Source organism: Engraulis encrasicolus, chromosome 11 (assembly GCF_034702125.1).
Source record: "Engraulis encrasicolus isolate BLACKSEA-1 chromosome 11, IST_EnEncr_1.0, whole genome shotgun sequence".
Lineage (NCBI taxonomy): Eukaryota > Metazoa > Chordata > Actinopteri > Clupeiformes > Engraulidae > Engraulis > Engraulis encrasicolus.
In genome coordinates, this window is record NC_085867.1 from 29,256,257 (window position 1) to 29,282,899 (window position 26,643).

Sequence of the window (26,643 nt, forward strand, 5' to 3'; positions counted from 1 at the left end):
ACCCAAATAACTACGGGTTCCTAGCAGGGAAACGCTATTTATAATACCGAAATAAATAAATAATACAAACCATTGCAAATGACCGCATCGAATTGTATCCGGCTGCGGCTCACTTGGCAAGAGGCGCTAGGCACTGAAGCAGTGATGGCATTTTAATTCAGCGGTGTATAAAATTACACTACAAAATACAACTGCAGGGTGTAATCAAAAAGAGCTTTATTGACTGAGCCACATTACAGCATTTGATTTGAGCAGCTCCAATATGTTACCATAATGTGGTATTATTATTCACATAATACATAGTTTTATTCAGGAGTACAAAATTGATTTATCAAAACTGGCTGTGTAGAAAACATACATGGATATGTAAAAATAATAGACTATAGCTTTTTTAATAATACTACTTAACTACATCATCCTTTCATAGTTCATCTAAGACCGCCATCAACCCTGTAAGTGTCAGGACAGGAAACAAGGCTCAAGCAATTGTCCTCATAGTTAATGGTGATTTGGTCTGATGTCATTCATCGTCGAACATTGGATATCCCTCAAGCCTGGTTCCCATCAAGGACAAGAGGAGACGTCAACTCCTTCCCTTTCAACATGGACTCCAGTCCCTTAAAATCAGAAAGTAAAGAGAGAAAAGAGAGGAGGGAAAATGGAAGGTGGTGGGTGAGGTTTTGTGAGGACGTACAGAGGCACATCTGCTTCTTACTCCATTCGCTTTCTCCTCATCTGAGGTTACTGTAGCTCCACAGAGCCTGTGGCTATTCGGCTCCACAAAGAGCAGAATCACCATATGGTGCGCTTCACTCATGACTGCGTATCACAACACTGGCAGAACACACCCCACATGATGCAGACCTTAGTTAGCAAAAAAAAGGTCATAATAATCATGCAATGGCTTGTGAAATCTAGCCAAACGTCACTGTATGCTGAACATTTTTGATGAGGAATGCTGATTTGCACCATTTTGTGCCAGTAAACTGTACCCAGTATCCAGCATAATGCCTATCTGTCAGAAAGTAGTGCACAGTCTTATATCATAATAATTTCTAAAAAGCAATCTAGTATCTAGCATGACTTTGTCACTATATTAAAAAAACAAAAACAGCATTTTTTAAATGAGCGGGAGGGAAACGCGAAATGTTATATCCTTCAGGCTCAGAAAAACATTTTGGTCTTGTACACAGTGTATGTAGTTGGCTCAGCCCCCACTCTCCACCGGCCGGCAACTCTATCCTCCTGCGTTATGAGAAGCAGATGCTCAAATGGCAAGTGGGGACTCTCCTTTCTTCTAGAGGTCAACCCTGTCCAGCCCCATGCAGCGCAGCGCTGTGTGCAGCAGGGCAAGTGATAGCTCATAACTTTACCTCCAAGAACAGATTACTACACAGCACAGGCCTACCGGACCTTGACCCAGGGGCCCAACAGTCAAGGGGGCCCCAAAGCCCAAGTCTCTACCCCCGCGCCCCAAAACCAACAACAACATACGGTCTGAAACATCTGATCTAAACACCTTGAATGTTTTGGTAAACTAGTAACAGCCATGGATGGGGGGCCTTTCTTGTTGCTTGGCCCAGGGGCCCATGGAGTCTTAATCCATCCCTGCAGCTGCTTACCTCACCGAAGTAGGAGAGCAGTGGCGATATCTCACACACCGCGGGCGGCTCTTCATCACGCGCCAGGCTGAGGTAAGAATAACAACAGATAGACAGATTCATGTTTCAAAGCTCCTGATCATATCTACCACAGACACATTTATTTTGCCCTTCTAGAAAATCAGTGTGGAAAATAAAAAATGCCATATGATCATGCTTCTCCCTTGACTGGTACAGATCATTATCATTTGTAGCTCATTAATCTTTGCTAAATAACATACTGGATGACATCAATGTTCAACTAACATAATGATTGAAATAGCTGGTAAAAGATACATAGTTACATACAAACTTGTATGTTTCACTAATGCCTAGGATGACATTACATGGGTTTGGCTAATAAGGTTGTTACACTCAGTGAATAACACAGATGGTTACCACTAGTAAGTAAATGGTCACTGATGATGAATTAGCTTAATGTCCATCACAAAAAATGTGCTGGCCTGCTAATAGAGTTATTTAGCAAAGCCCTTCTCCATTCTCTATCTTCACTGAGGCCCACAGGTCCTTAACCATTCCCTCCTCCCTTAACCCCATCTCCTTTTGTAAAGCGACCTTGGGTTCCATGTAAAGCGCTATAAAAAACAAAGTTATTGTTATATTATTATTATTATTAATAATAATATTATTATTATTATTATTATTCCAAAGATAGCATTTGGAGTGTGCACACATCCAAAAAAAAACAGGTGACGGATTAAATGTGACCAAATAGAGAAAGAAGAAGGAGCCGCACACTGTTACTACTCTAGGTTTATTACACACAACTTTTCAAACTGTATGGTCGAAACATTGTGTATAAGTAACAAACCAGGAGCAGCAACAATGTGCTGCAGATATTTCTCCTTGAATTATTCCAAAGCTCTGGTGTCCAGATTCTGACCTGTGTTTTGGAGGGATGGCCTGTCCGCTGCTGTTGAGGAAGCAGGCTCCGGCTGCCAGGGCCCAGCGGTAGTGCTGAGCCAGGAGAGAGCGCCTGGCCGTGGTGGGGGTGTCAAGGGGCACGCCGTCAGCATTCTTCAGGGGCGAGAACTCCTCCTCCCTCAATACCTCGAACGCCACAAACTTTCTGCCAGCAAATTGACAACAGTGGTAGTAGCTCTGACCCCCAAATGTCACTGACAAGATTTAAAGTAGCCATACATAACTTATAAATTACATTTGGGTTAAGGAATGCCAAGAGTTGACAACAGTGATAGTAGTTCTGACCCCAAATGTCACTGACAAAATTTAAAGTAGGCATACATAATTTATACATTACATTTGGGGTATGGAATGCCAAGAATTGACAACAGTGATAGTAGTTCATTCCAAATGTCGCTAACAACATTTAAAGCAGCCAGACATTGTTTATAAATTACTGTTAGGGAATATGTAGAATGCCAGTAATGGACAACAGTGGTTGTAGTTCACCCCTACATCACTGACCTGACATTACTGTTGGAAATACGGGAATGCTTTTACCGTGAGAACTGGAAGACGTCAAAGACAAACTTCTCCATTTTGATTCCGTTGGCTTTGGTTGGCTTCACCTGGTTTCCCTCCTCGTCCACATATGGAACCTTCTTCAGGGCTACGTGTTGCTTCAGCTGTCCCCGGCAGTTCCTGAAAGATGAAAAGTGTCAGATCACTATTAAAGGCAATTCAGATCAATCAGGCAAAGCTCGATTGCCCTTATATTTTGCAGTCCCTTCAAGCATTTTGATCTTTTAATGAATATTTACAAGGTAATAAACTAATATTTACAAGTATGATCGAGGTACCGTAAGTGTTGTGGCTAAAAATGTCTATTACTGGAAATTCAAAATGGTGGACATGGAGAAGATCCACCTTTTCATGTATGAAGTGCAATTTTCTCAGTCATAATGAATACTTAGAACTTGATGGAGGTGGCAAGTGTTAGTGAAAAAGGTAACTAACATTTGCAAAAGAGCAGCATGAATCTGGAAATAAATCACTAACATTTACATACTGTACCTTTAAAGGCAAAGATCTATTGCCCATATATTTTTCTGTCCCTTCAAACCGTCTAAGTACTTTGGTGCCATTTTATTTCAACCAATGCTTGAAACCATAAAATGCTATAAATATATTGGAATATACTATATGTATATCTTTAAAAAACAAGCCTTTTATTACATTTTGGTGTCCATCTCCTCAAACAACGTAAGCACATTAGTGTTATTCTATTTTCAGTCATTAACACTATAAAATGGGAATATACATGTATATATCTTGAGTGCACTGACTGGGCTATGTGCTTCAGGAAGTCTCGTGTGAAGAAGTGATTGCAGATGTTTCCAGCGGTGTAGAGTAGCTCCCCTCCTGGAGCCCGGAGCTCTGCTGTCTCAGGTCTGATCTCACTGTACTCCACCACCTGGTACACTCCTGCCACCCGGCACACCACCCCCACCGGCTCCGCTGGGTACGCCTTCTCCACCACCTAGCAAGTCAACGACAGATAACAAATGATAGAGAAAGCATTGCAGGTCTAGCATGGGAGATCCCATGCTGCTTTTGCACAATCGTTCTGATCTGAAAGACAGCACGGCAGCCCTATAGCGATGGAGTCTGAGCTAGGGAGCCAATCAGAGAGCATTGCACATTGCAATTTGATAACTAAGGTCTCTCAATTCATAAATACTTTCCCACAACATTGCTGAGGTTGTAAAGCTTTTTAAAACGCTTTTTAATTACGTTTTTTTTCTTCAAAGTTATTTCTTTAAATGTTTTTTTGCTATGCTTGTTTCACCATCTCTGCCTGACCTAATGTTTGCCTAGACAGGTGTAGAAGGAATCAAGGGTCTGGAACTGGTGCCTGACTTGTATATGATGTGTATGCTGGGAAGTTAGAGGGAGGGGATAGATTCAATGATCTGTGTATGTTTTTTTTTAGCAATGGAATGAATGTTAATACAGTGAGACCAAAGGCAATTTTCATGCTGTCATGACAATAAAGTCTATTCTGTTCTATGGATAAAGGAAAAAGGACTGTATTTGTTTGAGTGTGTGACAGTTCTTGACACTCCTTACCTTGGCTCCACATTCTGCTCCCTTCTGTACACAGAAGCCGATGAAAGCAGGATCTGCCATCTTGACAAGGATGTTGTCAACGCAGTACACATGGAGGTACTCCACGCCTCTCTTCTCCATATCCTCTAAGACTTTATTGTCCACAAGAGCCTGATAGAGACCTCCATTGCCATCTGACAAACAGGGACATATTACAAGATACAAGATATTTATCATCATGTACTTACAATCATGTACTGACTTTATAAGCAATAGAAAGTTTTTTTGCTCAAAAATAGTCCCAAAGTCAAATACTATAGAATTAAATAAAGAAAATGTAGAAATGGTCTCTCCAATAAATAAATAAATAAATAAATAAATAAATGATATATTGTGAAAGTCATTAGTATTACTTGTAATAACTACATAATGCTGGTACAAAATGAATGAAGTCTTTCCAAGAATAATATTGTGGGCAAATCTGTGAGTGCGTTCATTGTCAAATCAGTGACCATGCAATATGTTACAAAAAATATCTTTTTTTTAATACTTCTAAAATTAAGAATGCCATCAGGGTGATTTCAATCATATTGTTGCAAAAAAAAAAAAAACCAACATAAAACGCTTTTCGAATCTCTCCGCTGACCTGGGGCCATGGCAAGCTTGCCCTTCTTCTCCAAGATGACCTTCCCATCAAAACTCACAGCGGGAATCATCCTCTGCTCAAACATGATCACGTCAGAGGGGTTCAGGCCAAAGAAGTTGTTGTCTTTGAAGAACTTCTCTGTTGGTTCCAGAGTAAACTCGCTTGTCATGATGTACCTGAAAGACAAAAACAGAAGGTTCAGTATGACACTTGTGTATCAATGGCGTTTTAGTAGTACCACACGTCAGGCTACAATGCCACTATTGCATGGGTTAAATTAGTTTTTGTTGCTGTTTTTAGTGGATTTTCTAAGAAGCATATTAATTGCAGGACATTCATTCCCAAATACTGATACCACCTGTAGTATGATTGTCTCTTAGAGCTCTATACTACATGACATGAACTTGAGCAGTTAGGAAAGTCTTAGTGAGTGGATGCAATTACTGAAGTGTGCTCCTGTGTTGTAGTATTGTTGCAGCGTTTTCATAAGGGTCTTACAGTATACACATCACGAGACCCTTGTGGAAAAAACTACAGCAATACTACAATTTTTGCAGGATTGCAGTATTTCCATTTCCAAAATAATAATGCAATTTGCAGTGTTTTGTCATATTTTGGTGCTTTGTTTTATTTTAGTAATAATGTATTCCTGGCCAAAAACTGCAACAATACAACAGTAATACCACTCTAAATTTGCAGTTTTATAACAAAGTAACAAAGCATATATGCATCAACATTTTTACAAGGTAGATACATCACCATGGTACAGTGCACTTTGAGTTGTGCTTTTGGTTTGCCAGCTGTTGCACTCTTTGGATCCTCTCTGCCTGTATTTGGTACAAGGTTTTCCCACTGGGAAGCCCGACACTGTACATTCCCTTCGGGTAAGGCACACCCAACCTGGTCCCTTGTCCTCCAGCCAGCAGTAACACTGCCACTCTGTTTTGGGAAATCTGCAAAAACCCTAAATGATGGAAAGGCTGATCAGATTCAAGGGTCATCAAATGTTTTATGTTTAAAATACACTGCTAACTTAGATTGTCAGAGACAGCACTCATATCAAATGAAAGGAGACTTTAATTAAATAGTAATTGACAACTTTGATAGTACAATATTTATTAATGTAAGTGACAGGCCCTTTAGCACTATTCATTTGAATCACACGCATGGAGCGTCCTCTTGTGGTAGTGTATTGCACCACTCAAATTACATAGGCCTACTCATCATGAATTGTACATTATTTGGACAAATAAAACATACCAAGCCATTCCCTTGAAAATCAACCCAAATAAAACGTAGTCCCGCACAAACCTTCATTCTCCCAGGCTGTCAAGGTGTTTTGGTCCGTTTTCTTCACACTACCGATAAATTCGGGGGGCACCGGTTCCATTCGATGGTCCAGTAAATCGTCTGAGGTCGACTGGCTCTTGGCAGCCTCGGCTGCGGCACGACAGTGCTCCTGCAACTCTCCAAGTTCCAGTTGAGACAGCTCGGCCAGAAAGGTCTCCCTTTCTTGAGAAGACAACTCGGACCAGTACTTCAAAACATGAGCCTGACCTGCAGACTCCAGTCGCGACTTTATCTCTTCGAACGACATCCTTTCACATGCGTTTTAAACCCAAATGGACAGAATGTATCACTATAGACATGCAAAGCAGTCAACCTCTTCCTCCCACTCGGAATCTCACCTGACGTGACACTTTGTTACATTTCCCACTGAATTGCAACCCGTGACTGTTTCGTAGACATAACCAAAGTAACTGTGTGTCTTGTGATGTGCTATTATTGCCTCTGTAAACATAACGTGCCCAAACACCACAAGGCACACTCTCAAATAGTGCACAGCATTGGATGAACAAAAGAAGCTGATTCAGTCATATTTGTGAACTTGCTGCTTTCAAAAAGTCTATGAAATGCACAAATACAGAAGACAGAAAAGATACATCTCAGGAGCTAACTTCCTCTGCAAGGATCATGTGATCTTTTTCCATCCTGTTAGGTCCTAAAGAGGATTGCCTCCTTCAGCCCTCTGCAGGCCATGGTGGGATTTAATCTCAAATTCAGTTCACTAGAAATAATTTCTATAGAATTGAGAGAATGTAAATTAATGTGTCAGTATGCTAGCTTTTTTTTTTTTTTTTTACTGCACATTGTGTTTGTATGTCGGCAATGTCACTGGGCATGGGTGCCATGGGGGTGCAAAGAGGACAGTTGTCCCGGTCCCAAGGAGAGATGGGGCCCACAATTGGTTCATTAGATTGCATCTATTGGGCAGGGGGTCCCTTTCAGATGACTTTGTCCCGGGCCCGGCCAAAGCTGTCAGCAGCCCTGTGTGTGTGTGTGTGTGTGTGTGTGTGTGTGTGTGTGTGTGTGTGTGTGTGTGATTATTGTCAATGTCTTATCAATATGCTAAGCTTAACTGCACATTGGAGACTGGTCAAACACATTTTCAGTCTACTGTGTGTTAACCCCTGTAGGCTAACATAGATTTTTGACAATACGGTACTACTTGGGTTTCAGCGCCTGAAACGAGATAGGCCTTCAGTGATAATGGCCAGGCTGGACCATCTCAATTTTTTTAAAGTAGTATTTAATAAACAAAGACACAAGTTGAACCAATAATAACTTTATTTTGAACCTGTACCCATAACATACATACATTTGCTCAGCATTCATTCAAACATATGAATTATACAGCGGACAATGCCAGAAAATAACTGCTGTTTAGCGCCACTTTTTTGCATAACGTTTCAGCATATCTTGTAATTGTCAAAATAGATGCACTTTCTTTGTCTCTACAACCAAGTCATGTCTTGAAAAAAGTATTTGGATTCAAAGCACAACCAGTTTTGAAGCCACTTGTGTAATAACAGACTACATTGAGGGGGCAGTTATGCATTTCAAGTGTGCACAAGCATTCATATTGACTGCCGAAAAGCTTCTATGAACAGTAAGGCTCTAGATTCCAGGCATGATCTGGAGTGTGTACCGTAGGACAGCAGAGACAGCATATTTTAACAGTCTCAGATATGGTCTACAAACATACGCATTAGCAGCAGCGATGGGCAATCTGGATTCATTAGTTACTACAGTCCAGTGCCACATATCCTAAAATAAATTAAATGACATGGTTTTACCTGTGCAATTTAACCAGGTGATCATTCAACCAAGCAATCACTTGGCTGGATTGGACATGTAAAAAACAGGCCATTTGAATATGTGGCAGTGGATTGTATAACCAACGAAGGTTGACTATCACTGCACACAAGACACACGCACACACGCACAAACATACTAACACACCAACACAGCTACGGCAGAGGAGAGAATGAAGAACCGCTTCAGAGGAATTTCCACCAAAGCAAAATGTGCAAAAAGGCTGCAACCAATCAGATGCTTCGATATCAACACAGAACTCTCTTCCTATGTTCACAACTTCCACCCTTTACACACTGTTTTTTAAAACAAAAAAAATCTAATTCTAAACAGGCTATACCGTCACATGCATCACGTGAGACCAAAAGGGACCAAAAACAGAAAAATTGTAAATGTAAGTTAGTTTTACATAGCGGTAGAAGAAATGACAACTAGCTGGTTATGAAATGACCTGAACAGACAGTGGCGACGTTGTGTGGTTCTCGACTCTTCAAACAGCAGGACGGGAAAATGGAAGAAAAATGTGTCTTGTTTTCCCTGAGCGTTCTTTTTTTCCCAATGCACAGGCCAAATTTTCCATCTCAATTCTGAATTTGAAGCTCTCAATCATACGCTGGCATATCAGAGCCAACTACAACTCTATTTTTCCCCCCAAAATTTGAAATTTTGAGAATTGCCAGACTCTTGTTCCCCTTAAGGCCAACGACTCATGTATCCTGGTTTTAAGACAGGGGGAGGGGGTAAGGGCGAAAGGTGAATGTCTTCCCGGAATGGAAAACTCAAGTGTGTCTTTCGAAAGCAGAATTATTTCCACTTTTCCCCTTCTAGTCTTCAGTGTTTAACGCACCAGACATCATTCACTTCTTGCATGCATGCACACATACAAACAAACAGGTACAACAATGATTCAGAACAAAAGAGGGGTTTGCATATCCAGTCAGTCACAAAACAAGTCCATGCCCCATCATTTGGATTTAGGGTTGAAACTTTTCTCTTTTTTTCTCACAAAAAGAAGCAAAAATGTACACATTCAAGTCTAGTCCAAACATGTTTTTTCCTCTTATAATAAAGTGCAGAAGTGAACCCTCATCTCTACGCCCCACATGCTTTAGAGCTGCAGGGGTCGAGTTGACAACACAAGGGATTTATACCTCAGCTAGCGTAGGGGGGGACCCAAAAGATTGGAAAATAACATTGCCTGATTGGGTTGGGTGCTAGAGTGCCATGCAAAGGCAAAGTGCAGTAACTTTTTTTTTCTTTCCAAATTTGAGTTTGTACTGAAGATGGTCTTCATAACACCTCATTTATCTTGTGGCAAAGAAAATGTGTCCAAATGTGTCCCGTTTTAGAGATATTGCTATGTCAACTTTACTGTCAAAGTTACTGCACTTTGCTTTTGTAGGGCAGTAGAGTACAGCATCTTCAAAACCCTCAGCAATGGATTCTGGTACATTTGTTTGAGAGAAATCTTTCAGTGTCAGAAGCACACGTTTGAGCTAGCAGCCTCTTTAAATGTAATTATTTTTAATCATTTTTTTTCATAGCCCTCAATCAGTATTGTCTGAGCCGGAAAGTCTGTCTCTAACTTGCCTTACCAATACATGCCAGTATGAATTCCTGGCATTTGATAACGTGGTTTACTTCTGATATAGTTTGTTTAAGACTAATTAAGGATTACAGACCAAAAATATGACAAAAACTCCTCACCTAACGTGTTATTAAGTGTTCAGCTAGAATACTCATACAGACAGCATTTCAATAAATATCTACGTATATAAAAATAAATTAAAACTCACTTTTTCTTAAACAGTCCTTATACAATTATTTGAGAAGATAATATTGACGTAAGACACTAGAGGTTCTGGACCACAGCAACTTTCTCCATACACACTACACAATAAATTCCATATCGTTTTGGTTATGGGGGGGGGTGGGGGTGGTGGAGAGATGATCTCCATTTTACAAAAAAAGAGAAAAGAATAAATAAATACAAAATGGGAGTGAAAAGAGAAGGAATTACTTTGAATAAATTATGTAAACAAAACAAAATAAGAATCCAACGTATTATTCGAATTCTTTGAAATTTGAACAAATAGGGGCAGATAAGAGCAATACAAAACAAATGAAAAATAAAGTTTTTAATTAAAAAAAATATGAAACAAGCCCTTCGTGTTACTAATGGTGCCTGGGGGGCAAGAAAGATCCTCACCCAAACTCTCTCCACACTGCTAGGCAGACACTGCCCCCTATATAAGAGAGATGGTACTGCAGTGAGAGATTGAAATCTTCAATGTGCCCTTCGTCAGGACCCTAGACACACCATATATAGAACATACTCTATGTATGTATATAATTATGTACAGTATGCCTATGGACAAGACACAAGAAGATCCTCTTCCTCTCACACAAGCGCAGCAGTACGTCAGTAGGCCACTACCGTGAGTGCAAAGGTAGCAACTAATAAACTACCAGACTACAGAAATACCTTAACAGCTGGTCCCTTCACAAAACCAAACTAACACTGGATTCACTACAATTAACTTAACGTCAACTTGTACAAGCTGTTAAGGTGGCTATTTTATGTCCTTGAAACAGTTTTATGGGTTAGATTATGGAGGGCTGAAAGGGGGAAATCGTTGACATAAAAAAATCTGACGTGTGTCAATGATAACAGGTAGTATCAAGTGGTGCTACCACTAATAAGAACCAAATAACAATAACTTTGAAACTATTATTACTGATTAATGGTGCAGTAATGATGACTCTGTATGGGGCAGTGTAGGACAGTCACCTTTCCCCAGCTCACAGTGTCTCTAGGCAGAAACTGCCCACCCAAGTCCCTCCAAGTCCCCCCCATTCCTCTCACTTGGTTTGGGGGTGGTGTCGAGATGACTTTCCTCTGACCGCTCACCAAATGGAACCACAGAGCTGGAGGTAAGAACCCCCTACTCCAGGCAGGGGAATCTAGAAGGTTGCAGAAGGTTCCAGAAGGTTCCCATATTGCCCACGGTAACATAACCCCTTGGCCAACTCCCGGACAGCACTCGCTCCCAAAGCACTCTGTCTACGTTTCGTTCGTCACCGTCCAAACCAAAAAACGCAACGAAAAAGAAAAACAAAAAAGCCATTTTGTTTCAAAACAAACAAAAAATATGCCTTTTTTCGCAGGATGTGCGTGTTTTGTGTTTTTGCCCTGATCGGTCCTATGCGTGTCCTGTCGCACTCCCTCCTCATCGCGACTGCACGCCGAGCGTGACTTTGAGGTTCTCGTACACCACATAGCTGATGCTGACGGCCGGGATGACCTTCATGAAGTTGGGGGCCAGGCCGCGGTACAGGCCGATCGGACCCTCCGTCTGTACGATCTGCCGGAACAGACTAGACATGCTCATCTGTTGGCTGCCCTCCAGAGTGGCTACAGGTGGGGAGAGAAGCAAGGGAGAGACAAGAGGGGTTAGAAGCACGTAAAGACTCTTCTCCTTCATGACCATCTACTGCACTAATGCTTGAGCTGGCCCATGGCATGATGTGTGTTTTTGTATGTACTTTATTTAACCCTGTGCTAAATGTATGTTCAAGGACCAGTTCAGTCAATTTCAACATGCAGTTGTAATGCTCACACTACCCAGGACTTGTCAGTACCTGAGTTTTTTTTTTTCTTCTTCAGCCTTTTCCGAGATCCTGGTCATTGTAATGGGGGCAGCGCTTTGTTTACATTTCAAAAAAACATTTTTATTTATTCCCAAAAACATTCAAAAGGTTATACAACATCAGCAGACAACTAGCAAACAGCGGTACCTTTTGGGAAAATATTTGGAGTAGGCCTATGTGATTTTTTTAAAAAATGTAAACAAACGCTGCCCCCATTAGAATAGGTCATATCTCGGAAAGGGCTGAGCCGAAAAATGTGGCATCACCGGGTACTGACAAGTCAAGGGTAGCGTGAGCAATACAACAGCATATTGAAATTGACTGAACTGGTCCTTTAATGTTCAATGAAACTGTGCATTTGCCATTGGTGTGCGTGGCAGTGTTAACCTACAGTAAGTCTTCAAAATTGTCTATCCAATACAGAAGTAGAGTATCTGGCTCACTGCACATTTCCTGAATTAAATGAACTCAACCATTCAAATTGCGGACCAAACTGACCCCTACGGCACATCATTTAATAGTCCTGACTTAACATCAGACAACAAAACTTAACGGACAGACAAGAGAGAGACAGACAGACAGCCAAGACACAGACACAGGCGGTGCTTACCCTGGGCCTGCATGCGTGTGCGCACGAGAGCTAGAGGGTAGCTGGCCAGCTGGCCGCAGGTGCTGGACATGGTCCCGCACGCCAGCAGCACGAAGACGCCAGGGTCCGCACTGTCAGTAGCATACCGCTGCAGCCACGAGTTCTTCAGAGTCTACAGAGAGAAGATCGGAGAGGACAGGGTGAGGTTAAGCACTTCAAGTTCTTTATTATACGGCTCAATGCCAGGTTTTTTTTGGGCTCAGACGTCAGGTGGTACAACCACAGCTAATGCCCATAAATGAGTTAGTAATTGGTTATTCAAGTGCTACAATTAATTAGCCTGATTATCATCGACTTTCAAATCTCTTCGAGACTTGGTCTGACCAAGAGCATAACAATTATCATTTCCCAAACAGCATTTCCCAAATGGCCTCCCTTGGTTTGCTAATGATTGTTTGCTTCCCAACAAAGTGTGAGGAGTTCCCGTATTTGCGGGAACTCAGAAAGTACTTGCATTGACTCCTGACCTGACTAGTAGCAACGCTGAAGCTGTTGCGTCACTAGGAGGGCACAGCCTGGCTAACAATGAATATACTTCTCAGATACTTCACTAAAAATAAATGAATAAATACACATCCATAAAATAGTGGCATACATTACATACATGTTGCTGATGCTTTAACTCCAAACATCTTATTTATTTGTAAGTCATCTGGAGTTAAAGCATCAGTGACATGTATATCTGCCACTATTTCATGGATATTTTATTTATTTATTAAGTGGAGGCATAGTGCAATGTACATATTAATTGTAGACATGCATTACATTATGTGACATTACACTCTGCTTAATACTACACTACTCCCTTATCCAGAACAACTAACCATTATTTATATAGATAGTCAACTTGGAGCAATGTGTGGTTAGATGTGTAAGTCAAGTGCTTTTCTTGATTCTATGGTGCGTCAAGACTTGAACCTGCTACCCTCCAATCTTGAGAGCTTTCTCCTTTAACATTAGGCCACAACTGCCCCAAGGACAGTCAGTACTTGCCAATAATATACAAGAACCACTACTGGATCTATGCCCTCTCCCCACTGCCCTGGAACGTCTTGAAAAAGTACTCCACGACCATGGAACAATAGGTGCATTTAGAACAATATGAGGGAGGGTGCACATGCTCGCTCGATGGCATGCACGCACACGCGCACTCACGCACTGTAACGGTAGCTGGAAAAACCCCAGAGTCATACCCCCCCTGACGGTATACAATAAGGGGCGGGTTGGTGGGAGGTAGACCTACGTGGATACTGAACCGTGACTGTACAAAGAGCAGCCAGTGCTCTATAATTACATCACTGTGTGTTGCATAAGGCCAACAGCTGGTAAACACACGATGTACAATAACACACTGACCGGTTCACACAATCATTTATGGGGGAAATTAAGGAGAGCGAGGGAGGGAGGGGTTGAAACTGAGGGAGGGAGGAGAGGGGAGTGCAGTGAGCGTATCAGAAGGTGAGCTGTGTGAGAGTATGTACCAATGCACAATAAAGACTTTGCAATGCTTAGAAACACAAAAACTATTTTCCCTTAGATCAGCTTTGTCAATCTTTCTCAAAGACTATCTTGTCTAAGAGGCAATATTGTCCTCTGGGCAGAGCAGATGAAAAGTGCACGAGAAAGCTTCAGAGGAAATAATTCATAAGGGATATAATATACAGTATATACAGAAATGAAACGTCTTTGCAATTACACTGACACCCTAAACAGAGATAGTACAAACATCCTGTATTCTCCCTAACCCAGCTGCACTAGATTAACTTGGACACGTATAGAATCTTCGCATGGAATGCAGTTTGTTTTTTATTTATTATAGTTTGGAACGCCCAATCAGCCAATCACAATCAAGACCCAGATGGGGCAGTGTTAGATGCCTGCGTATCGCATCTCACCTCGTAAACTGCCAGGTCGATGCCAGCGTAGGGGATGATGCCCAGCATGTTGGGGATGTAGCCTCGGTAGAAAGCCACCAACCCCTCCTTCTGGAAGATGTGCTTCGCACAGTCACCGATGCCCGAGAACTGGCCCGTCCGCCGCAGCGCCAACCGGGTCTTCAGCACCTGAGAGAGAGAGAGAGAGAGAGAGAGAGAGAGAGAGAGAGAGAGAGAGAGAGAGAGAGAGAGAGAGAGAGAGAGAGAGGGAGGGAGAGGGAGAGAGATGTTCTTTCATTTAATTTCATTTCATTCCCTGTGCTTTAGCAATTATATTTAATAGTTTTGCCACTAATTGCCTTCAGTGTTTAGGACTTCACAAAAGTCTTTTGGATGGCACTGCATTTCACTTACACAACGCATTCCCATACTCGCTTACTCACTTACATTGAATGCCTCACAATCAGCCAACTCATAAACTAAACCAGTCTCTCATAATGTACAATACCATAACGCTGGGAACACATACACACAAATTTGGCCAAGCAAAATGAACTTTGCCATTCATTCCTATGAAAGAGGCAACGGTAAGCAAACAGGAGCGAAGCGGAGATATTCGGCCAAGTTTAGCATTATGCAAATGAGGAGCGAATTTCGCCTGCGGTGGCCAATCAATTCAACAAAATAAATGCCTCTTTCAATTTGATTTGCAGCGACGACCCAATGACCCTTCAGCTGTCAGAATGGAACACTGATTTTTGCCTCTCTTCGCTTCGCTCGTTTCGCCTGCCTGCATATGTCCCCGGGCAGCGCTAAGTGTGTGTCCTGCTCCTGCTGCCATGCTCACCTCCATGGGGTAGATGCTGCTCTGGGCGATGGCTCCAGCCAATGAGCCGGCCATAAACCTCTCCAGGATGCCCAGCGTCTCCTGGTTACTGCCAATCAAACGCTTGATCTGCCAAAAGGAGAGTCAAGTCAAAACAAAAGGTCAAAAAGGTTTAAAAACTTACAACAGTGATCCAGTCAAATTGACAAGCTGGAATTCACAGTAACAGCATTGCAAGCAATACAGATGTTGAAGTGAAGCGCTTTTTTCCTGAAACGCTAAAGAGATGCACAGACAGACAGTGCAAACATTTAGAAAAATTACAAATATTGCAAAATAATAAAAGCGAGAATCCTATTGTACCTCAAAAGAAAGAGGTTTACCAAACACATCATTTATTCAGAGCGACCAAAGAGTTTTGCCTTTGTGCATCATCAGGTTCGCTCATGTGTGGTAAACTTGTGTCTTTTGAAGTATTGAACACTCCTGCGCTTACCAGCACCTAGAAGCTGTGCATGGATCTGGGCCCCGTTTCTCGAAAGCATCGTTGCTAACCAGTTAGCAACTTACTAGGTTGCCTATGGAAAATTGCATTGCAACCAAGTAAGTTGCTAACTAAGTTAGCAACGACACTGTTGAGAAATGCACCCCTGAACTGTAGCATCCTGCTGTACCTGTTCGTATGCCATGAACTTGATGGCAGTTTCAGGAGCGATCTTCAGAACGTTGATGCCATTCCCTCGCCATAGCGACCGGGCCCCACCCTCCTTGATCATCTGAGTGAAGCCCCCAGCGATGCAGATGTTGTTGCTACGCGAGGCGTGTACCTGGCAACCCAAAACAGGAAGCATGCGCACACAGACACACACATAGAGACACACAGACACAAACACACACTTGCTTTAAAAACAGCATTCCACTGTGTCAAGTCTTTAATTATTTACACAAGTGGCCACTGGGGGAAGCCAACAAGATGACATTGCTACAGCCCATCTTTCGCAGGCCACAAGGACACTTCATGACAAAGGGGCATCTTGTTTCAAAGACTCGACTCCTTACTGCAACATTAAGCTCTGCAGGAGACGAGGAACCACTTGAGGCCCTTTACTGTATGTGCTCTATCAGTGGCTCTCAACCTTTTTTGAACAAACGCCCCCTGGACCTCGTCAAAAGCCTCCCAATACCCCGTGGAGCTCATCATAAACCTCTGAACGCCCCCTTGACCTCATCATAAGCCTGATAACACCCCCTTAGTATTGAAATTTAATAAAACAGACTAATGCCCCCCAATGGCAACCGAGCACCCCCCACCCCCCGCTGTATCCTTCTCGAGCCCCCCCCTATGGCTCCCTGGGGGTCTCTAGAGCCCCCGCTGAGAAACACTGTGTAACATGCCTGCAGTAACGACCAGAAATTGACTACATAGAATAGATCCAGTCTATGTCCACTGGAATAAGAATGAGTTAAGACTGTCTTTGAGGTGTGTGAACTGAAAGCGATTGTGATTGGCTGCTGTGCCTGAGAAGGGGGCCAAAGGTCTGTCTGACTTGCCTTACGCCTCTCCACACCAACCCCCCCTCACACACACCCCTCCTGAAGTCAGTCTTTCAGAAGCGGTTGAGCAATGTCTGCTGTCAAACTGAATTATTTTAAAAGGGCAATATAAAACGAGAGCGAGCCTCAGAGGGAGAAGAGATTATGTAACAAACGTCTCGTAATAATACTACATTAAGCACAGGGGAACTGAGGATATTCATATTGATCCAATTATGAGTGGGGGGAACAGACTGACACAGTTATCAATGCCAAATTTTAATCATAATGTTCCGTGCCTTGGAACTGAAAGACATTGTTTTTTTACAATGCAGTTTCTTCACACACAAAAGTACATTTTGTTTATGTCCTGCACTACATTCGCTGTGTGCCAAGTGTATCAGGTGGACCAAGAGCCTTAGAGCACAGTCTGTGCTGCTTCAACGCATATGTGCCATTTCCAAGTTTCTCATTGTATGTTGAGTAAGAACGAATTGGCATAATGATTCCTAGAAATGTACCAAGTCAAGGCCTTAATTGATCACACGTGTAGGCCAACTGAGTATTCTCATGTTATGTAATGTGTTAAGTATGTATTATGTATACACTATAAGAAAAGAAAAAAAAACTTTTGTTTTTGGTATGTATTTTTATTAGTACTTCTTTGGTAAACTTCTTTTGGTAGGTTTCTTCATTTGCTTAATTATTGCTTTTGTGTATTTTTATTGAATTATAGACTAATTATTATTTGGGCATTACTGAGTTTTTAAAGCCCAGTCATGTTCCATCATTCCATCGTCATGGTTGGTGTTGGTGCTGTTACCACCATGACGACTTTGTGTGCTATATGTTTAATAATATACTGTGCGATAAGTAAGGGTAAACGTTCGGCGAGAAGGTCGCTACCGTGGAATAGCAGCACGACAGAGAGAATCTTTAGACCCCGACGCGGAGCGTCGCACACCTTTATTTCCACCAGGAGTATTAAATGCTACCGAGTTTTGGCAAAAGGCAATGTCAGTGTGAGTGTGAGTGTGTGCGTGTGCGCGGCCCGACCGTGTGCTGTGGTTACCTGCATGAGCACTTTGAGTCTGTCCAGGGGAGCCGTACAGGTGCGCGACACGGCACCTGCACCCCCTCCGGCCACCAGGTGTCGCCACCACATGCCCGTCGTCTTCTCCTCCGCCGTAAACTCATCAGGTACCATCAAACTCTCACCAACATCAAAGATCTACAAGGACACAGAGGACAAGAGCATAGGGGTCAGATAGTGTGCAATGCATTGTAATGAAGAGGACTTCCCAATCAGGGCACCGTTTAGAGCACATTGGCCTCCTTTACCCTTGAGATATTTAATTCAGAATTAACTGAATTTAATTCTGAATGAAGCTTTATTTCACTTTGAAAACATCATATGTAAACAACCTCAAAATTCTGAATTAAATGAAAGTGCAAAGTGAACTCAATGGAACTACTGCCTCAGTACAGTGCTGAGCTGGTGAATGACCTTGCAGCACTTTATACGACTTGTTCATTTTCAAACCAAACGCTTCGGCTTTCTTTAAAAATCGTGTAAGAATGATGCTTAGGAGGGAACAAAGTGCAGCTGTAACTGACTCTTCGCACATCTGACTAATAGGGGTGTGGTGTGTAGCCTGCCGGTGGAGGACAATGTTCACCGTGGTGTGGCATGAGAGTGTGTGGCTGTGCGTGTGGGTGAGTGCATGGTCTTGGACCAACGGTTCCCAACCCTTTTCCCGACGGGGCCCTCTTGAAATTTTAACAAATGTTCAGGGGCCCACCTCTGGTCCAATAAGCCATACGATTTAAATAAATACAGCAACAGAGCAACAAATATTATTTAGATTTGAAGAAAATGATTTCAGAGCCCACAGTTTTGGTATCACTGGTAGGCTGTTATGAGGGTGACTAGGGTAATATGTCAGGTGTGAAGTTCACCAGGTGGAGTATCGATAAAAAGCACTCACTCAGCTTTCCACACAGTTAAAGGCCTCTCAGATCTACCGTACAGTAATAACTAGAAAGATAACGGTAACCATTTATTATAATGTTTCCGTTCACATTGGCCAAAGGTAATGCCTACTTCTCCAGAACTTGAAAAGCATCTATACCGTACATTCTAAACAAGCTTTGATTAGCTGACATTGCTTTGAGTTTTCACAAATAATACAAAAATAGTTGCCTGGCTATTATAGTTACAGAAAGTCACTCTAAAAGTGATATAGATCATGCGTATACATTAGTTAAAGATTGTTGTCAAGCGTTAGTTGATCTGTAAACAGTACGAATTTATTAGAGTTAAAACAAGTTTTTAAAGGTATAGTTACCTTCATAGTTCTAATTATAGACGAGAAAACGCCATAACTGTTAGCGTGCCCACTTTAAACGGAACAGAGAAATGTTGTCAGTCTTAAGAGCAGATAAGGTAGAGAGGAGATTAGGGTCATTCTCAGAGATGATTGGCAGCCGAGCGATTTAAAAAACAGAAACACAGGTGGGATTATGTAAGCGTTCCCATGGAGGAAAGAGTCAACTAGTTTTGTGGAAACTTCTTGCTGGTAGTCGTAACTGCTGTGTCGGTAAAATAATCGATACATATAGAACTTTGAGTCTCCCATCAATCAGTTCAATTTTACATTTAAAACGCTTTTGTAGATGTAGATAAAATGCTGCGCATGAATACATTTAGTGGTAGGACTCTTCCAGGTCAAGGAGACAGCAAGGTTTATTTTTCTGTCCCAAAACGATGACGCGCGTGTCTCTTTAACGGATTAACTAACACGCCATCGAGACAAAACAAAAGATCAGAATTAAGGCAACTGATGGTAACCAGGCCACTTTCCTATTTTGGCGTCTATCTGCGCCAAGGAACAAGGTGACTGTGACGTCAGCAGGTTTCCGGTGCTCTGTGTCCTGTCTCGTCTCACGGGGCTTAAGTGGATCACGGTGACCTGATTCAGCATCGTTCGTCCCGGGAGTCATTTTTAGGCGCTGAGAACGGTGAGGTCTAAGACGCGATGACGCCGGGAGTGTTATGTGTGTTTACAAACATGGCATGGTCATGGCTTTAGGGTAAACAAGGACACATTTTCAGGTTAAATGGTTATTATGTTTGTAAGTCAGCCGATGATTACATCAGCCAGCAATGAGCAAATGAAGATTCGTTATGCGTGTTTTCAAACATGGTATGGCTTGTTCAAAATACATCAGTCTTTTCCCTTTTAAAATCCATTAAGAACTAACACAAAGTAATATAAAATTAAAGTAAAGGACCAGCAAATATTAGACACAGACACAGAAACACACACACATACTGTACATGCAGAAACACCGTCACTCTTGCAAACACACACACACACACCGAAACATACACACACAGACACACAAAGGCACAAACACACTCTCTCTCTCTCGCTCTCTCTCGCTCGCTCGCTCTCTCTTGCAAACAAACACCCAGTACCGTGGAGTGTTTCCAGTAGAGGATGATTTCGGGGATGTTGTCTGCCGGATGCAGCAGGTGGTAGTCCCTCCACTCATTCCAGTCGATGGTCATCGTGCCGTTCTTGTCCATGCTGAGGAAGACAGAAAAACAAGCCTGCTTTACACCTCGCTTTCTCGTTACTGTTACATGCATGTGTATACTTTTTTTTTTTAATCTATTTTTAACTATAGAGAGCAACCTGGAACACACATTTCCCCTTGGGGATCAATCAAGTTTATATCTATCTATGCTCTTATTGCCTCTTCAATGTTGACACATGATTTAATTCATGTGACGCGTGAATAAAAAAAAAAAATCACAGAGACAATCCTGGAGTTCTTGTTTCTTGTTCTTGCTCCGTGACGAAACGATAAGTCAAAACGTCACAGGTCAAGAAATCAGCGTGCAAAAAGTTAAAATTTCTACATTTCCCAATTTCCTATATCAACATTTTGTTGCAAAGAAAAATAACCCAAATCAAGGCAAATCCAAAGGAATAGGTATAGGTAGAAGGAAAAGGAAAGGAAGGTAAGCCGAGCGTATAAAGGTGAACAGGCAGAGCCAGGCAGAGAGACAGGAGAGAGAGCGCTACTTACTACATAATAGGGGCACCCATGTAACCCCTCCATATTCTGGGGGAGGGCAAGAGAGCAAGACAGTAAGAGAAAGAAAGAGAGAAAAAGAAAGAAAGAGAGAGAAAAAGAGAAGAGATGGAGGAGAGAGGCAGACATGGGGAAAGGGGTAGAGGAAGCGATCACACACAGACAGACAGACAGACAATTAAAACACGACAGACAAACACAACTAGCTAGGGAAATCTAATGTGCAATCAATTTGAAGACAGTCACTGGATTTTAGGAAAGTGTGTTAAATAGCCTAAACTTCAAAAGAGACTGTACTGCTGCTCAAACTAATACTGACAAACCGTAATGATAATAGCATTCGCTCTCATGTTGAACATTTATTTGCATATTATATGTATGTACTATTGTTACATGATGTATTGTATTATGTTAATAATGAGTGCACTGTAGTACACTAAGGGCTCCTTCCATTATTCCAACTCCCGTCCTCACTTGTGCTTGGGGTCTCGTGTTGACGTAACAAGGCGTCACTGATGACAGAAGTTTGATTCAATATCTCGCAAAAGCGCAATTAAAAGGTTTTCTCATTTGCAATGAGAATGTTGAAGGGGGGGGGGGGTGGTAGTCCCCCAATAGTTGTTGTGGCTAGGCCGACAGCAGGGAAACTAACTTTATTGTTTTCTCCATGGAGGTGGGACGTCAGCGACATGCAAGGACACAAGCACGTGTCGAGGATGGGTAATGGACTGTACCCCAAGAGACATCCTATGCTGGAGGGAGAGAACTTGAGCACAGGGACTTGCTGCGAGCCAGCAGGGCACTTGTTCTTCTGGCTCTGGCCCTGTAGCTCACATGGCTAAGAGAGAAGAGTCCAGCACTGTGTGAAATAGCCTAGTCCAGAGGAGTCCGGTTACTGAGTCAACCCTGGAATCTGACCACACCGTACGCCTGCCCTCCCGCCCTCACTCCCTCCATCCATCCCCCACAGAACACAACACCAAACCAACTGGTCAAGACCGAATACTCTGACAGAACACAAGGATGAAAGACAAGGAAGGGGGGAGAGAGAGAGAGAGAGAGAGAGAGAGAGAGAGAGAGAGAGAGAGAGAGAGAGAGAGAGAGAGAGAGAGAGAGAGAGAGAGAGAGAGAGAGAGAGAGAGAGAGAGAGAGAGAGAGAGAGAGAGAGAGAGCGAGAGAGAGCGAGAGAGAGAGAGCGATAAAAAGGAAGCATGAGAGAGGGAGAGGTAGAGAGGGAGCAGGTGAGAGAAACAGTAAGTGGGAAGGAGGGAGGGAGGGAGGGAGAGGGAGTAGGCGAGAGCAACAGTGAGGGGGGATGCATGTGTGTGAGTAAGCAAGATCGAACTATGAAACATTACAAGGACAAAGAGAGCAGGAGTTAAGGATATGCATGTGATTTCTGCATACTGCATCTACCATCATCACCAGAGTTCCAAAAAGGAAAGAAAGGGGGGTGTTTTTTTTACTCAAGGACGGGGGGCTTTTGTTATCCTCACCTCTTGAGGATCTTCTCCGCCTGCTGCTCTGAGATGTGCACTCCCAGGTCACGAAGCGACTGCATAATCTCCTGAGAGTCAATACGACCTGGACCAGAGAACACAGGCGGCAGAAAAAAACACTGAAATATTACAGGCATGTCTGGAAGAGAGGAGTTCAGTCAAAGGTCTACAATACATCCCTGCAATACCTTGTGGTTTTATGATCAAATTTAAGTGGTCAAACTGAGTGTAAGACTTTTGTTAGGGGAAAAATGCAAACATAGAAAAATACAATGAATTACAGCAGGGATGGGCAACTTTCACGATACACTGAAAATATACAATGTACCCACCATCGTTCTTCTTGTCCAGGCTCTTGAAGACCAGCCGCAGCTTCTTCTCATGGTCCCTCAAGTAGTGCACAAACTCCTCAAAGTCCAGCTGGCCATCCAGGTCCTTGTCCCCGGCCTTGACAATTTTCTTTTTTTTTTTAAAGAAAGAAAGAAAGAAAGAAAGAAAGAAAGAAAGAAAGAAAGAAAGAGAGAGAGAGAATTTAAGTGTGTAGACATTTTACTTCAGGAATTGCCTTGGTGGCCCCAATGGGACGCGTTGTAATAGTCACAAAAAAAAACTTAACTACCATAGCATTACACCACTACTTCAGTGCACAGGGCCTTTAGTAATACATCAAGTCTTCATCATTGCAATTCTGGTAACAGCCAATTCATAACAGGGGCCGTGTCTTAGAGAGGCACTAGGTAGGATGACGTCATTTGCAAGGTACCCGTGGCATACCGGTCTCAAAATCTAAACCGTAATGAAAAAATGCTGTTCAAATAAACTCGCTGTGAGACTATTTTTCATCCCGGAATGCCAGCAGTTGATACAAATCTGAATACGGTATGTAAAGCGATGTTTCAAATGAAAAGTGTTTCTCACGACACTCGTTCGGTCCGACACTGTCAAAAGTTGCATGTGGGTTTTTCTGACAGCCGACCGTGGAAGTGATCACGAGAACCATCGTTCACTTACTAAAGACTCACACAAGCGCCGGCTGACTCGGGACCATGATTAATTAACTTTTAATCCTACCCGGAGCCCCTTTAAGTGGTTAATCATGAGTACAGTTTAACATGTTCACAGTTGCTAAAAGAGGAACAAGAAAACTAAATGATGAAATCACAAGAGGAGGATGAACCATTTGCTGAATGAATGAATGACTCACATTCCCAAGGCTAACAGTAATAGCAGGTCATATCCACCCACCAAACCCCGACTGATGCAAGAATCATCCTGGATTAAATAATGGGCAGATGTGATGAAGGCCAACGATAATGAGCTATTGACACAGACCAACCACCGTATGCGAACTGTTGCCGAGGTGGGCTTCCTTTAAAATATATGTTTGGTTTATATTTAGATGAGAGAGAGAGAGAGAGAGAGAGAGAGAGAGAGAGAGAGAGAGAGAGAGAGAGAGAGACAGAGACAGAAAGACAGAGCGAGAGAGAGAGAGAGAGAGAGAGAGAGAGAGAGAGAGAGAGAAACGAGTGGGCAGAGAGAAAGGAAAGTATCGGGAAACGACCTCGGGCCAGAATCGAACCCGGGTCCCCAGCCTAATGGTAGGGCATGGGCACACTAGCCCAACGAGCCACATCATTCCAGGGGAGGGGGGGAGGCATTGGCCCAGTTGTCTCTTCACCTGAACACGCTATTAGCGAGAACCATCTTGGGTTAAATAATGAACAGCTGTGATGGTGGGCCAACAACAGTGAAATATTGACACAGGCCAACCAGCATACGTAAACTGTTGCCGGGGTGGGGGGGCTTTTAAACGATTCGTGTAGCCACCTGACTCCATTATCAGTGTTTAGACCATCTTGGTCACGTTCGAACGGATTGAAAAGCACAGTGTGTCCGAGCCATTGAGCAGAAAAAGGACCAAATTTTCGCTGAATGCTCTAAAACCCCTCCAAACCCCCTCAACCGACCCACCGATAAATCATTAACTTTCTGTTTCCCCAACCTTTCACCCACTTGGCATAGAGAGAGAAGGGTGTATCGATTTGTGCTGCCCAAGTGTTACACATACTGTACAGATACAGGTCTTATCTTGGCTAATACTAGTCTCTGATAACGATGACCCCCTCAGAATGGGGTCTCTCACCCCAAAATGAAAAGATGCCAAATGTGTCAAATCTGAGGAATCCCATTGTGTTATTATCTAGTATCTACCGTGATAGACACAATACCTTGCATTACTAAATGTTGTCCTGTCTTGTACGTTAATGCTTGTCCTGTAATTTGTCTATGTGAAGAAATTCACAACATAGCTGACTTTGACTTTGAGAAAGCAGTGTGAGTGCTCTGATGTCACGAACGATTTTGTGGCAGAGAGATATGCTGATGGACTCCCTAAAATGACGACTGCTGCCTGAGGAAGGTCAAAGGGTTAGACGCAGAGTTATGAAACTCAGGAGGGTTCACTTTCTGATGGTGCATCACTGGCCTATTCACTTTTATTGATTTTTTCTGCCAACGTGTTACATACTGGTGTAATGTGTAGAGAAGTGTCTTATCTTGGTGCATGGTAATCTCCATAATGACCTTTTGGAAGGCGACTCGTGCCAACAGTTCCAAATAATATTTAAATATGTCAAAATGTGACAAACTGTGGGTGCTTTGAAGTTGGGAATGGTTTAGTGGCAGGAGGCAAATATGCTGGTGGGCCCTTTAAAAATGATGCCTGCCCTGATGCCTTGGGCGAGGTTAAAGGGTGAGGGTTAGACGCAGAGTTGCACAGCTCTGGAGGGTCAGTTTTCTAGCAAGTGCGTCAGCGGTCATGTTCACCTGATCCTGACATTGACAGATACGCACGACAGAGAAAGTCGTGTCGGTGTGACCCGGCTTCCCTCGCCTCTGCTATGTAGTCATGGGAAACTGTCTGATCGTACAGCTGACTGTGAAGCAACCACAAGGACACATGGCCAACTAAACATTGTAGAGATATGTAGACTACAACTCCAGTACAGTGGTTCCAAACATGTTTTTCTAAAACACACCCATTACCTGCTGTGTCCAAGACCATCTAACACACGCATTGTCACGGTTGTGGTTTTTAAAAAACTGCTGTCTGGAGTGTTATAAAGGCTTTGCCAATAAAGTATATTGAATATAGCTCACAACATCCTCTAAGATGTTGCAAGTCTTGCAAAAAAGAACTACGAACTAGTTCATTTTTGGTACTATGAACAAACTACGCATATAAAATTAATTCAGTCAGTTGTATCAGTTTCAACGCACTTAAGAATTAATCTAAGGGCTTAAATAAAATGACTCTGATGCAATACTGATGCAATGCAATCGGGTTGAGTTAAGAGCTCAACTTGTGATAAGTAGCAAGACTCATTAAAATAAATAAATCTACAAATGTCCAAACCATACAGTAGTCAGCTTCATGATGACATAAGATTACCAGAATTGAATTACTTTGCATATTTGCACTGCATTTAGATGGCCTAATGCAAGAGAACTATCAGTCATTTTGGTCCAGTTCTTTTGGTTTCGTTATGCACACAAGCTCTTCCTTAATACGCTTGGCATCATTTCATTGCAGCCCAACCCTTGTTGATTAATAGCCAAGTGATGCCACATTCGCCAACTTCTAATCAACTGCTAATCAAATAATATATTGGCAACTCTCCTTCCGGTTTAATCACAGGTGTGGATGAAACACTGCGTCACCAACGACCTTTGGGCATGTTGGCTGCCACACACACCAGTTTGGCATGAACACCACATCAGGTCACCTATGCCAGCCAGACACCAACGTCTGCCAGAAACACCATGGCACTGCCAGTCCAGAGATTGCCCGCCCATATCCGTTCTACAGGGGCTGCCTTCCAGCAGTTAGAGACCACATCCTCACCACCTCACAAGGACACCTTGAGCCACACCTACACCACACCGCTTGGCCTGGCCAAATCGGTCAAGCCCAAGTGTAAACGTCACATACTAAGGTCAAATCGGCCCTGACTGCCTTGTGTGTACCTGTTC

At 42.7% G+C, this 26,643-nt stretch overlaps 2 protein-coding genes across 4 annotated transcripts in view; both read right to left on the bottom strand.

The window, feature by feature from the left end:
* Nucleotides 1-201: 201 nt before the first annotated feature.
* uap1l1 (UDP-N-acetylglucosamine pyrophosphorylase 1, like 1) lies at nucleotides 202-7,278 on the bottom strand. Its single transcript, XM_063211297.1, has 9 exons — nucleotides 6,631-7,278; nucleotides 6,079-6,283; nucleotides 5,320-5,495; nucleotides 4,695-4,867; nucleotides 3,911-4,104; nucleotides 3,126-3,266; nucleotides 2,545-2,730; nucleotides 1,623-1,689; nucleotides 202-617 (listed from the first exon to the last, which is right to left on the bottom strand). The coding sequence occupies exons 1-9, from the start codon at nucleotides 6,914-6,916 to the stop codon at nucleotides 549-551; spliced, it is 1,497 nt and encodes a 498-aa protein (XP_063067367.1). The 5' UTR covers nucleotides 6,917-7,278; the 3' UTR covers nucleotides 202-548.
* A 651-nt stretch (nucleotides 7,279-7,929) lies between these two features.
* slc25a25b (solute carrier family 25 member 25b) overlaps nucleotides 7,930-26,643 on the bottom strand; it is a 44,006-nt gene continuing 25,292 nt past the window's right edge. For all 3 annotated transcript variants that reach the window (XM_063210379.1, XM_063210381.1, XM_063210380.1), the window contains exons 2-10: nucleotides 22,944-23,070; nucleotides 22,609-22,696; nucleotides 20,490-20,601; nucleotides 18,081-18,239; nucleotides 16,150-16,302; nucleotides 15,497-15,604; nucleotides 14,671-14,838; nucleotides 12,737-12,887; nucleotides 7,930-11,890 (exon numbers count right to left, since the gene is read on the bottom strand). In XM_063210379.1, coding sequence (XP_063066449.1) covers nucleotides 11,706-11,890; nucleotides 12,737-12,887; nucleotides 14,671-14,838; nucleotides 15,497-15,604; nucleotides 16,150-16,302; nucleotides 18,081-18,239; nucleotides 20,490-20,601; nucleotides 22,609-22,696; nucleotides 22,944-23,070 — 1,251 coding nt within the window. In that variant the 3' untranslated portion in view covers nucleotides 7,930-11,705. The remainder of the gene's footprint in view (nucleotides 11,891-12,736; nucleotides 12,888-14,670; nucleotides 14,839-15,496; nucleotides 15,605-16,149; nucleotides 16,303-18,080; nucleotides 18,240-20,489; nucleotides 20,602-22,608; nucleotides 22,697-22,943; nucleotides 23,071-26,643) is intronic.